The 17,874-nt window shown below is 43.6% G+C and overlaps 2 protein-coding genes across 4 annotated transcripts; one reads left to right on the top strand and one right to left on the bottom strand.

Annotated features, from left to right (window-relative positions):
• Positions 1–507: 507 nt before the first annotated feature.
• LOC129168861 (RING finger protein 145-like) lies at positions 508–9,363 on the bottom strand. Of its 2 annotated transcripts, XM_054754605.1 has the most exons (13): positions 9,202–9,363; positions 5,874–5,985; positions 4,808–5,069; positions 4,610–4,718; positions 4,434–4,525; positions 3,869–4,104; positions 3,618–3,793; positions 3,398–3,538; positions 3,142–3,324; positions 2,834–2,981; positions 2,630–2,752; positions 2,325–2,558; positions 508–2,256 (listed from the first exon to the last, which is right to left on the bottom strand). In XM_054754605.1, exons 3-13 carry the CDS (start codon positions 4,989–4,991, stop codon positions 1,813–1,815), a joined length of 2,070 nt encoding a protein of 689 aa, XP_054610580.1. In that variant the 5' UTR covers positions 4,992–5,069; positions 5,874–5,985; positions 9,202–9,363; the 3' UTR covers positions 508–1,812. The 2 variants fall into 2 exon arrangements, with proteins under 2 accessions (XP_054610580.1, XP_054610582.1); XM_054754607.1 differs by lacking the exon at positions 5,874–5,985.
• A 75-nt stretch (positions 9,364–9,438) lies between these two features.
• On the top strand, positions 9,439–17,531 carry ublcp1 (ubiquitin-like domain containing CTD phosphatase 1). 2 transcript variants are annotated; one of them, XM_054754614.1, is made up of 11 exons: positions 9,439–9,850; positions 10,036–10,204; positions 10,272–10,363; positions 14,411–14,496; positions 14,650–14,765; positions 14,849–14,947; positions 15,022–15,059; positions 16,247–16,345; positions 16,492–16,608; positions 16,700–16,827; positions 16,938–17,531. In XM_054754614.1, the coding sequence occupies exons 2-11, from the start codon at positions 10,051–10,053 to the stop codon at positions 16,963–16,965; spliced, it is 957 nt and encodes a 318-aa protein (XP_054610589.1). In that variant the 5' UTR covers positions 9,439–9,850; positions 10,036–10,050; the 3' UTR covers positions 16,966–17,531. The 2 variants fall into 2 exon arrangements, with proteins under 2 accessions (XP_054610589.1, XP_054610588.1); XM_054754613.1 differs by having other exon boundaries at positions 9,441–9,850; positions 10,000–10,204.
• The last annotated feature ends 343 nt before the right edge of the window (positions 17,532–17,874 follow it).

The following is a 17,874-nucleotide window of genomic DNA, read 5'->3' as shown; positions in this document are numbered from 1 at the left end:
TGATCCACGGCGCAGACTTTAACGTGGGACATTGTGTTGTGATACACTTTAAAATGTTGGACTATTAACAACATACATGTAAACACTTCATTAGGTACACAATGCTTTTATAAAGATGGCGGTAAATGCTTAAATTTTACATTTAATAACTGCACAAGAGGATGAAAATATTATATTATGTATTATCAATAATATAATGCATAACATTGTTACATGAATGCAGATCAAAACAACTTTTATATATAGGCTGTCATTAGACGGTGTACCTATTGAAATGGACAGTGAAGTATAGTGACTTTCTCAATTAAAATGGAGATTTTTTTGTATAATTGATGGGGACTAAAACAAAAGCATGCAGTTTTAACTAGCCATTTAAAAAAACCCGTTTACTCACATGCTGGAGAACTGCGCAGGTCTGCAGCGCCATCATGCGGCTGTTTTGTGACACTGCAAAGAGGGTAACTTCTGTAGTTAGATGAATTTAATGTTTAAGCGGTGAAACACAAAAGAAAAAAAGTCAGTGCAGAGTGGATGCTTCATTTTAATTTGTGAAAAATGCCACAATCCAACAATGCACCTGGCCTTCCTTACACAAGATCCTCAAGAGTCACAGGACTACAAGAACCCCCACAGGATTGGGGTTAAGTTCTGACCTAGATCAAGTCAACACTTCACCTCAGGTGCTTTGTAACATAGCTACGCTCGTTCTAGAAGGTTCTAGAGTGAACAGGTGATGAGCTTTAACAGTCAGGAGTACATTTCTAGGATTTGGAGTGGTGCTGACCAGTAGGATCTCCTTCAAGCAGCTTTGAGTGCTTTGAAGTCACCAGTGATGGCATGGAGCTCATGTGCAAAATACATCAAAGTATACATTTCATCTCATACAAAAATAATCAAACATTTCAGTGGTGTGGGGGGAGGGGGCAGGTCTTATCCTACATTCATCATGTATTCATGCTCAACACTGTCCCCACCCACCCCTGCACTGGGAGTTATTTGACCTTGACAAGAGCGCTAACACTGCGTTAAGGTAACGGGCGCCACTCCGAGTCGTCTGCGTCCAGCTGATCCCACTCCTAACAGTAGAGGGCACCAGAGTGATCACGCCAGCTGTAGGATGCATCATATGGACTGGAGGGCAAAGCCAAAGACAAGTAACATGAGAAGCCTCGACGTGGCAACTGACTCGTTTGGTTACGGACGTTGCACGACAGCTTTGGATCGTCGCTTATAGAGATGACATCAATGCAAATGTGGCCACACCACCCACCAATCCCAAAAGCCAAATCACCGCTTTGGAGACTGGAGCACATCAGGGGAAGAAGTAAGAGATGCCTTGGTAGCCGTGGAAATGTGCAGGCATCTACATAAGAGGCATGCAACATTACAACTGTTCAGGCAGCGCACAAGTGCGTATATGTGGCTTCATGTTCCCCCATCACGCGGCTCAAACTGCTGGTAGGAATGTTTTTGGATGGGTGGGGTGCCAGGAAGCAAAACTAACAAGGATTTGTAACACTGGACTGCAATGTGGCGGCGTTGTGTGATAAAATGTCAGACGTCTAAGCGTCCAAAGGTGGCTGAGCAAGGATGAGGGTACTTGTGCCCTACTAGTGATGTCACTTCAATAGTAGAATTACCATAGTTGTCATTTTTCTTGCAGCCAGCAGGGGGAGGGAATCCTGGCTTTTGCGTTCTAAAAAAGGGGCATTGTGGTTTTGAAAGTGTTCCGGACACAATGGGAGAGCCAATCAGTGGACAAGTTAGCGTGTTGGCTTACATGCATGTCTGTGTGTCACATGTGGTCGGGGCTCATGGGCTAACAAGTCGTGATTGTCCAAATAGAACTCCTGGGATTGGTTGCGGTTCCGGGCCATTTGGCATAGCAGCCTCTTGGATGGGCAGCTGTGAGGAGGTGGGAGATGGGGGATACGGGTGGGTGTCCACCATGTGGGAGGAAGAGGAGGAAGATGACTCGGTGGTGGAAGATGAAGATGATGCAGAAGATTTTGTGGCATGTCCAGCATCTCCTTCTTGATATCCAGTGTTATCCTCCCTAAGATCTGTGGAGTCTTCCTGTCCTGCAGGCCTCTGGTTGGCTGGGGGCGTGTCTGCGTTCGGAGCTGCGCTGGCAGCTGATTGGCTTTTCAGTTGAGCGTGACAAAGAGGACACGTCTCCTGCACATAGAGCCACTTCTTCAGACAGCCAGCGTGAAAGAAATGGCTGCATGGGGTGATGACAGCGCTGTTCAAGTCCTGGAAGAGCAAGTGAGCGGTCAGAAACAGACATACCGTGCTCCAACAGAAGACACCATATTGGTCACCTGGTAGCAGATGGCGCAGATGTCGTTGTACTGGCGCAGCTGAGCGTTGCTCGCCGTCGGTAGGCTTTTGATTTTATTGACAGCATCCCGCCTCAGCAGAAAGCTCTGCCAGCCCAACTGTGCTCGAAGCCACACGTTGTAGTAGGAATGCACAAGGATGATGGTGCTGCCCATCACACTCCACTCTCCAAACACTGTCTCAGACACGCCATAACAGACCACGCACACCGCCACCTGACACACCAAGAAAAAAAAAAAAACGATGATATACGCCACAATCCTGTGTGTGTGTGTGTCTCCCCTACCAGGAACTCCAGCAGCCTGTAGGTCCCATTGACACAGTAGATTACTTCATCCATGTTCTCCACAGGAGCCTTGCGAAACTCCTCTACCATGAAGAGCACGTAGATGAGCAGGGTGCCCAGCACCTGCACACATCATCATTGATCAGCCAGACCACGCGTGCGCGCACACACAGACACACACACACACACACACACACAGCTTACCTGTAGTGAGGTGAGAATGGAGGAAGAGATGATGATGAGGAGCCAAAAGTCCATGTGGAAAAACTGACAGATCATGTAAGCCATGTACGCCGGGAAGATGAGTAGAAACAAACACAGTGATACAGCTCGGAAGTGCTTCCACAAACTCCTGAGACGATGCCGTAGAAAATGATAAGGTCACACACAAGGTAGCAAAGTTATTGACGCGCCATCCTTCTCTCTTCATTGACTTTACATGCACTAAAAGACCTATCATATTTGCAACCTCTTGTTTATTTACAGATCCACAGGTTCAATCTCATACGTACTTGTCTCTGGAGGCCCCCAGTGCCAGAACGATGGGGTCGGCTATCTCAAGCATGGACTGCAGGATGGAGGCAACCACAATAAAGAGGATGATGGAAAGCAGGAAGGCTCGGTGGATGACCTGCAGCTCGATGAGTCCGGTCTGGACGGCCAGGATGAGCAAGGTGATGCCCTCTGTCATGCCCCTGCACACGTGTGAAAGGAAATATGTAAGCACGTGTCGTAATACAAGCCACACACCCCTGTAGCACCACCCACCTGTGCATGGTGTTGTCGTTCATGAAGGCCCGGTAGCCCTGCAGGTAGAACTTGCAGAGCGTGAGGACGCCCAGAGCAATGAAGGAGACAGTGAAGACCAGACCCAGGAGGGAGTATGGCGTGCTGCAGCACTCTGCGATACTACCAGGAACAACAACAACAACCTTTCAGACATGTGTAAAAAACTCATACACAAGCTGATGCTCTGATGTGCACTCACCTTGTGAGGAAGAGGAAGAGGAGCCTCTCTCTAGAGGTGGGCTGGTCTCTGGTGCTGAAGTACGAGTAGATCTGCAGCGCAAAGAGCAGCAGCCAGAAACACATGAAGAGCACTGGGAGGACCAGTTGGTTCCACAAGGACATTCCCAGAGCCAACAGTCCATACACCTCCACCACCTGAACATGCGAAAACAAGAGGATAAGTCCCAGTGACACTCAGACCCTGGTCAGCCCAGTTAGAGCTGCACCTACCTGGACTAGCTCCCTGTAGGCAGTCTTGGCCAGGTTGTACGGCACCAGAAGGTTGGACGCCAGGAAGTAAATGACCTCCAGGCCCGTGAAGATCATGGAGAACTTGTTGATGAAGACAATGGTCTCCAGAGGGACCAGACACAGTCTGGCCACCAGAGGAAGCAGATGAGCCGAGAAGAGCCAAATCCTTTTGGTCTGCATCACGCATGAACACAACGTACACACGACTAGCTGACCTGTGAGGAGCGCATCAACCCTCATGAACATTTCTTTCCAACATTATAAATACAAAACAATAAATGATGTAAACAGAAAGTGTGTGACCCAAAAAAAACAAAAGAACATTCTAGCTTCATCCTGCGTAGCCGTATAAACATGTTAGCGCTGACATCAGCACTCTGTGGTCTATTTCTAGCACAGAGGCGCCATCAATGTTCCAACCACGATGAATCCACAAACATCAGCAAAAAGCTTCTAGTTCTACTGGACCTTAGTGAGCGGTGTGTTGCTGAGAGTACTTGAACACACACACACAACCCACTTGCACTGTGTCATGTGACCTTACCTACGAGTGCTGTGGTGAATCTGTTCATGGAGAGAGGTTCCAAGTACACGGGTCCCTCGTGGCCAGAGTCCAGCTCACTGCGCACATAATCCCTGAGAGGAGACGTCACAGATGTCACACGCTGGGGTGTATGGGTGTGTGCGTGTGTGTGCATGTGTGTCCATGCACACACGTACCTGGACACCTGGTGGCCAGCAAAGAGGAGCAGGGCAGTCAGCACATAGAGGTAAAGTTGGACCAGGTGCTGACGAGGCAGCGTGAGCAGCACCAGGCTCAGAATGTAACCTGTGCACACACACAGTAAAAATACATCCCAGAGATGTTTTAATGGTTGTTTGTGTGGGTGCGTGTGTGTGTGTGTGTACATTACTGACCCACATAATGCAGGTAAAGGGCCAGGTACTTGTACTGGAACAGAGGGTTGTTGGACAGGCTGGAGCGTTGGACCTTCTGAAAGAAGGAGCTGACGTCCCAGCGGTACAGAATGTCCAGTAGCATGATGCTGGGGACACGCAGGCCCACATTGAGCACTGCCTCCACGCGATCCTTCACCGCCATGAGCTCAGTGCAACCGCTGACTGCCGTACAGAAGAGACCACTCAGATACGATGTTCCAGCAGGTGGTGCTATAGAGGACTGCCACAAAGGAGGAGAAAAAGTTGGACATTGTCAGAGGACAACAGCAATGCAGAAAAAAAACAAAAGCAGCATGCTGAGAAAGGGTGGACACAAATTAGAAGGAATACTTGTACCTACAATCAAGTCCAAATTTTGCTTATGAGGGATGCACCGATCTGGGTTTTATGCTGCCGATTCCGATAACGATCCTCCATGAGTGAAATTGTCCGATACCAATTACATGGCTTAAGTGTACGTTTTAAAATTTACTATTGGCTATATGATATGAAAAATGGAACCATAAAATCACCTTTATTTAGACAAAATCATATTTCACTTACTTTTTCAAGAGAACATAAACTCCTGATCAAAATCTTAAGACCAGTTGAAAAATTGCTAGAATTTGCATTTTGCACATTTGGATCTCAATGAGGTTTTAGGTAGAGCTACAATATGCAAAAGCAAGAAGGGGGAATGAGACAAAAAGCATTTTGAAAAAGTAATTTATTGAAAACAACAATTAAACTGAAATAGGCTGTTTATCAGCTGATCAAAAGTTTAAGACCACAGGCTATAAAAGCCAAAATCTGCTCAAAATTGTCATTTTCTGTCAGGCATTCACACCGTCATGTCCTTCTGATGGCTAAAGCTATGAAGTTTTCTCTTTTTGAACGTGGTCGGATTGTCAAGGCCTCTCACAGCGTGCCATTGCTGCTGAGGTTGGGTGCAGTAAATCAGTCATTCTACATTTTTTGAAAGTTCCTGAGCATTATGGAACAAAAAAATCAAGTGGTAGACCCCCGCCCCCAAAAAAAATCACACCTGCGCTGAGCCGAGGATCCGATTGGCTGTCCATCAAGACACTGGGCGGTCTTCCACCCACATTAAGGCCCTTACTGGTGCCGACTGCAGTGCAATAACCATCAGACGGCATCTGTGAGAAAAGTGTTTAAAAAACAAACAAATTCAAAGACCTCGTCTCCTTCAACACCACAAAACTGCCTGTTTAGACTTTGCCAGGGAGCATCAAACATGGGACATTGAAAGGTGGAAAAAAATTTTATTCTCTGATGAGAAAAAAATGTAACCTTGACGGTCCAGATGGCTTCCAACTGGCATGACAAGGAGATCCTACCTGAGATATTTTCTACCTGGCACAGTGGAGGGGGGTCCATCATGGTCTGGGTTGCTTTGTCATTCAGTGGAACACTGGAGTTTCAGGTGGCGCAGGGTCATCAAATGGCGGTTACGTGCAGTTGTTGCAGCGGGCATCCCTCATGACTGAGGGCCCTCGTCTGTGTGGTAACTGCTGGGTTTTTTAACAGGACAACGCTGCAGTTCACAATGCTCGCTTGACCAAGGACTTCTTCAGGGAGAATAACATCACTCTTTTGGACAATCCTGCATGTTCCCCTCATTTAAATCCCATACAGAACATTTGGGGATGGATGGCAAGGGAAGTTTATAAAAATGGCCATCAGTTCCAGACAGTTGATGCCCTTCGTGAAGCCATCTTCACCACTTGGAGCAATGTTCCCACTAGCCTCCTGGAAACACTCGCATCAAGCATGCCCAAACCAATTTTTGAAATAATCTAACAAGAACGGTGGAGCTACTCATGACCAAGTCCTACTGAGAAAATTTTTTGTTCTGGTTTGGAGTTTTTTTTTTGTTATTTCTTGAGCGACGGTGTTTAACTTTTGATCAGCTGATAAACAGCCTATTTCAGTTTAATTGTTGTTTTCAATAAATTGGTTTTTCTAAGTGCTTTTTGTCTCACTCCCCCTTCTTGTTTTTGCATATTGTAGCTCTACTTAAAACCTCATTAAGATCCAAATGTACAAAATGCAAATTCAAGCAATTTTTCAACTGGTCTTAATATTTTGATCAGGAGTGTATCTCACTAGTGAAACTTACAGAGGATGAGACGCCTTCTTTAAGGAGACTTTGGATGTGAGATTGAGTACATTGGTGAAACTCTAGCAGGACTTCCAGTAGCATGTAGATGGGTTCCAAGTGAGAGTGCAGCCGGCGAATCCGGTGTCTTCCACCGCTGACGAAGGATGGTCATCTCGTCCGATGAATTCAATTATCTTTGGGGTTATTTGCTTTCGACTTCTGTCACGCACATACGGGCGAGTGCCCAGCGTTTTGCCTCGAAGACTCACCATACTCCATCAAGTGTTTGTTCTTTAAATGCCGCATTAAATTAAAGCTTTTCAAAATGCTACTACCCCAGTGAGATGTTTTTGTGGCGTGTTTTGGAGCAAAATTTTGATCACTCTCAAAAACGACAGGTAAGTCCTGTACGGCAGACATGATTGTTTTGGGTTTGGCACACCTGCACAGTGTGAAGGAAAGTGGGCAGGAGATGCTCGCTACAAGCTGCATGCTGCAATAGTACAAGCTAGAGGTGATCGGCTTTTGTGATCACTATTGAAAGGCACTTATCGGCATATGCCGATCACATGCTTTTTCACGGAAATCAACAGACTTTGATTGTTTGGCCGATCGATCGGACATCCCTACTTATTATATCTCACAAGTCTGAAGAAAGTCATTCCTGAAAAATACACGACAGCAATGGTGAATGGAGGAAAAGAGGGAGGGGTCAAACAGACAAGCTCACATTATATTAAACAAAGATGAATTTGTAGTATCTGCTCTTCTGTCCTCCCCCCCCGCCCCCCCACTTTTGCATTCCTCTCTGCTCAAAGACAAACTGGAAACATAATCCCAGGAGAACGGTCCATAACGGGATGTGAGCGGCTGGATTGGGGCGGAATAATGCCCATGTGTCATGATCAAATTTCATATTTCATTGTTCTACTCTCAACAGGCTGCATGGGAACCGCTGAATGTGTTTTTATGTGGACAGAAATTCTTTTGCACCTGTGTGGAACGACATTTGTTTTAACACTGGAGTGGGGGAATGCTACGTTTTTGGAAAGGTGTTCATGTGGACATAGCCTAACTTGTTAACTTCCTGTCGTGAGTCAACAATGGTGATTAAAGAGACAAGAGGGGTGTTATGGCAGGCGGACCTAATTGATGCATGACAACAGTCAGTCGATCCGAAATCGGAGAATAAGGCGTTGGTGGAGGTTGGCTGTCTGCCCTCTTAGATAAAAGGTACATAAAGGAAATAATGTACTACAAGCCAGCCAATCACAGCTTTAAAAGTCAAGAGGATTTTTATGGAGGTGCACGTCACGTTACGCACAGACACTGAAGGCTTCGTTTGCTTCAGCGTCACGGCGCTGGCGTCAGCAACGACGTTCACTTAATAAGGAAACTGAAATAAGTCCCGTTTGTTGTTTGGAGAATGTTGTTTGGAGGTTCTCACTCACTCCAACAGCATCATACTTTTTTCCCGTGTCTTAACACCTAATGTGTATTTACTATGAAGATTAAAGTTTTCATCCTGCGTCACACAGCAGCATAAACATCATGACGACGGTGTGTTGTGTTACATAATTGCGAGTTTCTGTTTACGTAACATCATCGTCTACGACTGTATTTTTAACATTTAATCCACCCAAAGCCACAGGCTGCTTGGAAATTACTGAGGAATTAACACAGTTTGAGGCGACACTTTATCATGAATGATGAGTGATGCTGAGATGAACTCTAGTAACCTTCCTGTCTGCCTCGCCTGCAACAAATCGAATCACCGAATACGACAGGATACTGACAATATTGCAAATACACAAAATAACGAACACCATAACTCATTCATATTCTCTGACTGTGGAGGGTGTAGAATGTGAGCTGTTTACTGAAAAGTGCGGCCGTGCTCTGCAGAGGATGAGCCGCAATTAGCAGCCATCAGGCACAGCGCCAGCTACTCAAGCTAACAGCTAGCCTAGCCACAAGCTAACTGCTGCCTGTCAGCATCACGGCAACAGCATAAGCATCGCAGCCGTTTAGTTCAAACGCTGTTTGTTTAACTCTTACAATCTTAAACACAAGCGACCGCCTAAAGGCAGATATATACTATATAAATAATACACTATATATCGAGCCTTTGCGCCGCTCGCCTCCTTTAAAGCCAAACATCGGTTAGCTAGCAAGCGAGTTAGCTGTTGCGAACACAAGCTCGCTAGCAATGCGTATAGCATTTACCAAATGGCAGAAAAGTTCTACTTACATGTAAAGTATGGCGTTTACAACATTTGCAACGGCCTCTGTGCGCTTTCCGGTGTGGCCATCGACCATTTTAACGGGTACCGCCACAGGTTAGGGTCCTGAGAATGGAGCCGCTTCTCGCTGACAGGATGCGGCCGACCCGCACAACTCACCGAGTAGCCATTTTGCTAGCAGCAGAGAGAACGCACTACGCATGTGCAGTAATCTTACGATTGATTGAACAGAATGAATGGGCCCTCCGAAATCTGATTTCTCTTTGTTTAATAGTACAATGAGAGAATACATTAACATGTTAAGTGTGTCGGGGGGTTGATTGTATTTGTGCTTAAACTACTATGTTGTAAGGTTTATTTGGTGACATGAGAGACAACAGTAAATTGAAGAGTTTCGAGACGACCGCCAATGTGGTTACCGCAGAATAATCAGAAGAATTGTTTGGATGCAAGTGGAACCAAATAAGAAAGCCGGCTGGTTGCTATGGCAACGGAGCTTTGTTGCTACGTCACTACCGGCAGGAGGCTCAGGCCAGGAAGAGCCTATCTCGCTGAATGAAGCTGACAGAGAACTTCATCGAGTCCACTTTTAATCCAAATCTGAGCCCGTCTGTTCCGAATCACATGCTAGCATCACATGCAAACTTGCTGTGCCAGGTAAGCACGCACCCAACGTGTACTTTGATCGGGTAATGTTTGCTAGTTAGCCGCCTAGCTCGCGGGCACAGCTAGCTTGTTAGCGACCGCATGCTAAAAACATCAACACGGTGCTGTCAGCCTTGTTTGTCTCTCTGCCCTTTGTTTAGTCATCCTATGTGTGCGTGCGTGTGTGTGTATGTGAGGAGCCGCTGTGAGCCATGTCCGTGTCAGTCACCATCAAGTGGGGGGGGCAAGAGTACTCCATCACGTCCCTCTCGGAGGAGGACACGGTCATGGACCTCAAACAGTCCATCAAGACTCTGACGGGGGTGCTACCAGAGAGACAGAAGCTGCTGGGGTTGAAGGTCAAAGGTTAGTGTGTGAGGGTCTTTGTAATGTTGTCGATTTGCCTTGTTGTCATGTAACATTGCACCAACAGGAAAGCCAGCAGAAGACCAGGTGAAACTGGGCTCTCTCAAGCTGAAGCCCAACACCAAGATCATGATGATGGGCACCAGAGAGGAGGGCCTGGTACATCACACGACAACACACTTACAGACAAAGGGGGTATTTTGCCAAAGTGGCTCAACCGGCACAGACTTTGTGCTCAAGCTGCAACTCAACAAACCCTAAATTCCCCAAAGCTAAATGGTACTGCAACGGTGGTTCTCAACTAACTTTGTCAAGTCCGGTTCTCGGCTTTGTGCTCAGTGCACGTTCACATTAAAGGGGGGGCGTTTGACGGCATATTATTCTACTTCCGTGCAAAAATGAAGCGATCCCATTGTGTATTTTACACAAGATGAGCAAGTCATTATTATGGAGCGTTATGAGAGTTAAAGATGATTATAACTGCCAGAAGCAACACTGTCACCACCAATAGAGCAAGGGAGGACCACTGGCAGAATAAAGGTGAGCATGTAAATTCGTAAGTTAACACTGATTATTATACTAACTATACCCTACTAGTCTTTTCATTTCATTTTGTCCATTTAAACAAAAAATTCCAACACTTGTCCATTTAAAAAATAATAATAAATTGGAGCAACTACAGTCATGTTTCATCTTTGAAATATGTCTATATGTTCAAATTTTACTGCTCTAAATTATAAAATGCTGTATCTCGTTGTGATCAATAGATGGCAGTGTTGATGTGTTTTGTAGCAAACTTTAACTTGTCCCAATTTTTTCCTTGTTAGTATAAACAAATGCTTTCTTCCAGTTGACTGATGCCTCAGAGTGCTTATTCCTCCGGCATATATTGTAATATACGGAAGGCTAACAGGCTGAGTACTCACGCAAGGACTGCTGTGACGTATACGTCTGCTAACATCGGCCAATTATTAATATTTCATATTGCATTTTATTCCTGGTGCGTATTCCCTTGTCTGAAGATCTATCTCGCTTATGGATGGATAATATCATCAGGGAATGGTAGCAGCGCAATTTATTTTTATTTTTTTCTCCTTGTCCCCTCGGGGGCTCTGTAAGTTCACAATAAATGGTGATGCCATCTCGGGATGAGTTACACAGTGAAACAGTGGCACTTTCACAGCCGATGTTAAACTCAAAGCTTGGACATAACGTGGTCCCGACCAGGTTATGAGTTTAGCCTAAGTTACCATGGCGATACAGCTGCTTTAAAAGAGAGCTACCTTCGCTGAACAGGCAAGTCCGGCTTTCCACTCAACACAGCTCGATAACCTACTAAACTCCCTTGGCAGAATACCCCCAACACATCAATACACTAAGAGACCACACACAACAAACTAACAGACGGATGCACTGACACATTAACACACAATACACCAAGACGCAAACATGCTGAGACACCAACATACTGACAAACAACACACTAACAGACTAACACACTAATACCCCAACACACTAACAATAACAGACAAACACACCATCAGACCAGCACACCAACGTTTACAGATAAACACACTAACACAGCATCTGGTATAAGAAATTTAGAGATCCAGAATTTAAAAAATCAGCAAAAATGTTATGCTGGGTTGCTCATGATTCGGATTTTGTGCCGGCTAAAATGGATCGGAGATTCAAGCAGTGGATAAGCAGAGGTATTACCTCCTACTGCACTATAGCTACCCGGGGGGAGTTGAATACCTTTCAACAACTTGTAGAAACTCATAATTCAAAGATTTTTACAGACACCTACAGCTAAGGACTATTTTGCTAAACATTTAAAATACTGAGGAAGTAGGTGCATGTGTCATTAAAATTGTTGTTCATATTGTTAATGGCAAAACTAATTAAAAAGAATTTGTTCTATAATTTACTGGAGAGAGAAAAGTCTCTCTACAACAGATGTCAAAAGTATGTGGGAAAAAGATGTAGATATAAAACTAACTGAAGAGGACTGGACAAACGTATGTAAAACACAATATATTACATCTAGTTCCCCACTGTGGAGAGAATTTATATGGAAAACTAACTTGAGGGTTGTTTTTTTTTTTATCACACCCAGAATTGGGCAACTACAAAACAACAAACCAGATTATAGGCACTGTTGGAGATTATGTGGTGAAAATTAGGCAGGTCGTTGTCATATTTTACACAGCTGTCCAAATCTCCTCGCATTGGGCAGATGTTATTTCTGCAATTAGGCAAATAATCAGAATCCATATAAATTCTACTTTTGAGGTTGTATACTTGGGGAAATATACCGGATGAAGTCAGAAGAGTGAATAGATACAGTATTTATTGCAGATATTATTGGCAAGTAGTAAGAAAGCAATAACTAAAAAATGGTTGTCAAAAGTACCACCAACAATCGACATTTTCTTAGTTTCATGTATTTAGAAGTATGACTGTATGCAGGCATGTGCATATGCCTTGGGTACTGAATGGACTACCATACTGTGGACTTAAAAATCAAGACTCATTGGGAAAATGGTGATGATAACCCCAAGCTTCCCATAGTGGGGTACCCTCAGGTGTACACCAATTGTAATAGGGGCTACTTGAATCAAAATGAAAAACAATTAGTGCCTAACACTTACAGCACGAGTGCGCCTGAATGCCTCACGGCACAAGGAGAATGGAGCAAAAAAAAAAAAAAGAGACAAAGCATGAAGTTGTTCATTTCTCTGTGTGCATTATATGAACATATAAGTAAGTCTGATGATTATTTTGTGCATTAACAGTGTTTAATCTTGTAGATTTCATTTATATTGGGGTTCCAATCCCCGCACGGCGGAGCGGTGAAAACCTGGCACTGTGAGTGGGAATTCCCCCCGAAAATGAGGCTTTATCATTGGTCGTACAGTATGTATTTTTGTACGTCGGATACTGCATTATCGTGATTGTTAAACTTTCCCCTTTAATTTGGTATGAAATTAATATGCAGACTTAAACCATAGCCACCGTGAGTGGACAAAAAAAGTGACACACAAATTCAACCCATACAAACGGAACATCAGACTGGAATGAAAGATATGCAGGATGATTACTTATCTATTATCAGCGCTCACGTGAAACTATCAAAATGTGTCCATTCAAAGTACACACTTTTGACCATTACTATATTCTATACCAGTGGTTGTCAAACTTTTATCAGTCGCATACCCCTTCAGACATTTGACTTGAAGCCATGTACCCCCTACTCCTGCACACTTAAAAAACATAAACCATGTTTAATTTTCTTTAAAATGAAGTATTAGCATATTTAATTGGTTCATTAATTTTATAGTAAGTAATTCTGGTTCAAAAAGTTGTATTTTGCATGGTCAAATTTTGATAAGTTTTACATGAGCACTGATAAATAGGTGAGATGTGAATTTCTCTTGGAGATGAATAAAGTATCTAAGTATTCGTCCTACATATCTTTTATTTCAGCCGGATGTTGGGATCCTTCCGTTTGAATTGATTGAATTTGAGCTTCACTTTTGTCCACTTGCAGTCGCTATTATTTACGTCTGCATGTTAATTTGACAGTAAATTGAAAGGGAAAGTTTAACAAACATGATAAATCAGTATCTAAAGTACAAAAATACACACAAGCAGCGATAAAACCTAATTTTCAGGGGAATTCCCACTCTCTCATCCGGACACGCACACACATTGACAGGTTTTTTACAGTGCAGGAATTGGAATCTTGAAGATTAAACACTCTGAACACACAACATAATCATCAAACGTACTTATTCATAGAACTCACACATAGCAATGAAGAACTTGCCGTGTCTCCTTCCTTCTTTCTGCTATGATGTGCTCTGTGCTATGAGGCGTTCAGGGTACATGGCTTCAGGTCAAATGTCTGATGGGTTACACGGCTGTAAAAAATTTGGGAACCACTGAGGTAAATAGATTAAATAGTTATAACTGTCTCCCTCTATATATTTTGTATGATTATCATTCTGTTGTTTTTGCAAAACTTTGTTAAAAAATAAAGTACTAAAAAACACTAACACACCAATACAACAACACAAAACACAATGACAGACTAACACACTAACAGACAAACACACTAACACTAACAGATAAACACACCAACAGACTAACACACTAACAGATAAAAACACACCATCACTGACTGGTGTGGCTTTTGTGCAGGAGGAGGTTTTAGCCCCGCCCCCAGAGAATGACGACGTGGTCAATGATTTTGACATTGAGGAGGAGGTCATCGAAGTGGAGAACAGGTGCGTGTTCTGCAAGGTTGCTTTATTTGTATTTAATAATCTGTTCCAGGGTCAAACTGTTTAACTGATTAAGTGTAGAGCAGGCGCTGTTTAAAGTTCTTTCCTGCCATACAAGTGTAAAAAGAAGAATGTAATGTTACTGTCGTCCTCCAGAGAGGAGAATTTGGCTAAAATTGCACGCAGAGTCAAAGAGTACAAGGTGGAGGAGATGAACCCCCCCAGAGAAGGCAAAAGACTTCTGGTTCTGGATGTGGACTACACTTTGTTTGGTGAGTTGTAGCCACGCCCACAATTAAAATGCACACACGCTCCTTCAGTACATATACATGAGTACGCAACGTGTGTGTTTTAGATCACAAGTCGTGTGCAGAGACAGGCCAGGAGCTGATGAGGCCATTCCTTCACGAGTTTCTGACATCAGCCTACGAGGACTATGACATTGTGATCTGGTGTACGTACGACCCATCAGTCTGCCTCTTCCGTGCCTCGTTTGTCTTTTAAACATTATTGTGTGTTTCCTTCTAGCTGCCACCAGCATGAAATGGATTGATGCCAAGATGAAGGCCAGTGGCACACTTTGTACTTCTCTGCATTCCTTTTGGAACATTTCCTTCCTGTTGCCTTTCACCAACATGTTTGCTTACTTCAGTGAGGCTTCACAATGCCACTTTATACAGCCAGCAGACACCATTTTGACGTCTTCTAGCCAATCAGCAAGAGAAACATAAAACAGTTGAACCTCGGTTTTTGTCATTGATCTGTTCCAAAAGGTCAGTCGGAAACCAAATCAGTTTTTCGCAGAAGAAATAATGCAAATCCAATCAATCCATTCCATAAATAATTCTAATGTTATTATACAGTCATGGGAAAAATGAGTAGACCACCCTCGTTTCTTCAGTTTCTTGTTCATTTGAATACTTTTTACAACTAAAGCCACATTTATTTGGACAAATATAATGATGACAACAAAAATAACCCATAAGAGTTTAATTTAAAAGCTGATATCGAGCAATTTACATGGTTTTCTTGATAATAGCCCAAATCACTTAAGTTCTCATATTGATAGCTGTGGCATTGTACTGCCAAAAAAAAACAAACCCTTATGAGCTATTTTTGTAGTCATCATTATATTTCTCCAAACAAATGTACCTTTAGTTGTACCAGACATTAAAATGAACAATGAAACGTCTGGTCCACCTGTAGTGGGTTATTTTAGTCAATACAAAAAGCACAGACTGTCTGAACAGAAGTACGCTTGAACGCCACATCAGCGCAGGGCGCACTATGATTATTAGAGGAATGTTTATGTTTATTGTTCTGTGTGCGTTCTATTAACAAATAAACCACACACACATAATAAAGATGATTAAGGATTTCCTTTCCGGAATCAGTCTAAAGTGTCCCAACTCTAAAAGTGCCACTATCCATTCTTCACAGAGACTGAGTCACTAATGTGTGGATACTTTTTTGGGGCACACCATTCCCTTGAATGATAGGTGGGCAGTCTGACTAGTTTGTTAGGGGCAGTGTTTGGCCGTACGATTAACGAGACATATTTTTTGCAATAATTTTCATCAAAAACCAAATCCTATGAAAACCGGGATGAATGAAAATTGAGGTAGTACTGTATTAACAAAATGTAATGTAACCTCTCACCAAGGAGAGGCAGTGTTGATTCATGCAACAGGACCGGACAATGACTTGTGTGTGTGTGTGTGTGTGTGTGTGTGTGTGTGTGTGTGTGTGTCAGGAGTTGGGAGTAACTGACAACCCAAACTACAAGATTACCTTCATGCTGGACAGTGCGGCCATGATCACAGTACATACGCCAAAGAGAGGTGTTGTGGAGGTCTGTTCATGCTATTGCTTTTTCATACACACTCTGTGGCCACTTCAATAAGTACCCATTCTCTGTGTGTGTGGGTGTGTGTGTGTGTGTGTGTGTGTGTGTGTGTGTGTGTGTGTGTGTGTGTGTGTGGACATGTGTACATGCAGGTGAAGCCTCTAGGGGTAATCTGGGGGAAGTACGACGACTTTTACAGCAGGAAAAACACCATCATGTTTGACGACATCGGACGCAACTTCCTCATGAATCCACAGAACGGACTCAAGGTGGGTCAGAGCGCCGATTACATTTATTTGACCTCAACTTCACGGCAGCTGCCGTGCACGAGCATTGAGGGTGCACATCGCTGTTTTGCAGATCCGACCCTTCATGAAGGCGCACATGAACCGGGAGAAGGACCGGGAGCTGCAGAAGCTGGCCCAGTACCTGAAGGAGATCTCGAAACTGGACGATTTCACTGGACTCAACCACAAACACTGGGAGAGGTAACTAGCCTGCATAAACACACACACACACACACACACTACTACTACTATTCCAACACACTGTAAGATAGCAATATCTAATGTGTGTGTGTGTGTGTGTGTGTGCATAGGTATCTATCCAAGAGGCAGCAACACTGATGAGTGACACCTCCCATCCCGGCCCATTTGTCACACACACAAATATACAAAGTACACAAGATGACATCTTCACAACAAACTGGAGGAAACTCATCCTGCAGCCAGGCTTCGCCCACTCCACACTGACACCAGCCTGTGCTTGTGCTTGCGTTTGTGTGTGCGCAAACATTGTTTACATGTACTGCAGCACATGTCTACACAAGTACACACACCACGTTGGTGCTGCACACTGATGCATGAACGTAGAAAACAACACAAAAGAGGCTTTTAAGCGCTGGAAAGTACAAAACTGTTTTAAGACTTCCGTTCATTGTTCTGCATGTTGTCATAAAACAGGTGAAGGAAGTTAAACAGGCCGTGCGTACATGCATGTGTGCAGTGTGTCAGCAGTGTCTTCTGGGCATTTCCACGACATAGTGGTTCTCTGGATGCATATAATTGAGTGCACGCGTTTGGGTCGGGAGGAGGATGACCTTGTGTTTGTATGCGTGTGTTTGGAGGACACACTGGCTGTAAATATGACAATAAACCTTTTTCTACACAGAAACTCTTCAAAGTCAAACACATCAGTGGAAAGTATTTATTTGACTTTTTTGTAGATAAATAATAATAGAATTCATATGAAGTCTTAAATACTCTTCAGGAGGAAGTCAACATTGTGTGTGTTCTCTGTTCACTCTGTAGGACAAAATAACATTATTAGGACAATTATTAATCTTACTATCTTGATAAAATAACATGTATTTTTACTATCATCATAGACGTAAAAACTAAACACTCACGTGCATTTACTATTGTGATAAAATAACATGTATTTTTACTATCATCATAGACGTAAAAACTAAAAACACTCACGTGCATTTACTATTTTGATAAAATAACGTGTTATTTTTACAATCATCATAGACG

The sequence above is a fragment of the Dunckerocampus dactyliophorus genome, chromosome 16 (assembly GCF_027744805.1).
Source record: "Dunckerocampus dactyliophorus isolate RoL2022-P2 chromosome 16, RoL_Ddac_1.1, whole genome shotgun sequence".
Taxonomy (NCBI): domain Eukaryota; kingdom Metazoa; phylum Chordata; class Actinopteri; order Syngnathiformes; family Syngnathidae; genus Dunckerocampus; species Dunckerocampus dactyliophorus.
The sequence above is the reverse complement of the archived record's forward strand: the minus strand, read 5'-3'. Positions and strand labels throughout refer to the sequence as shown.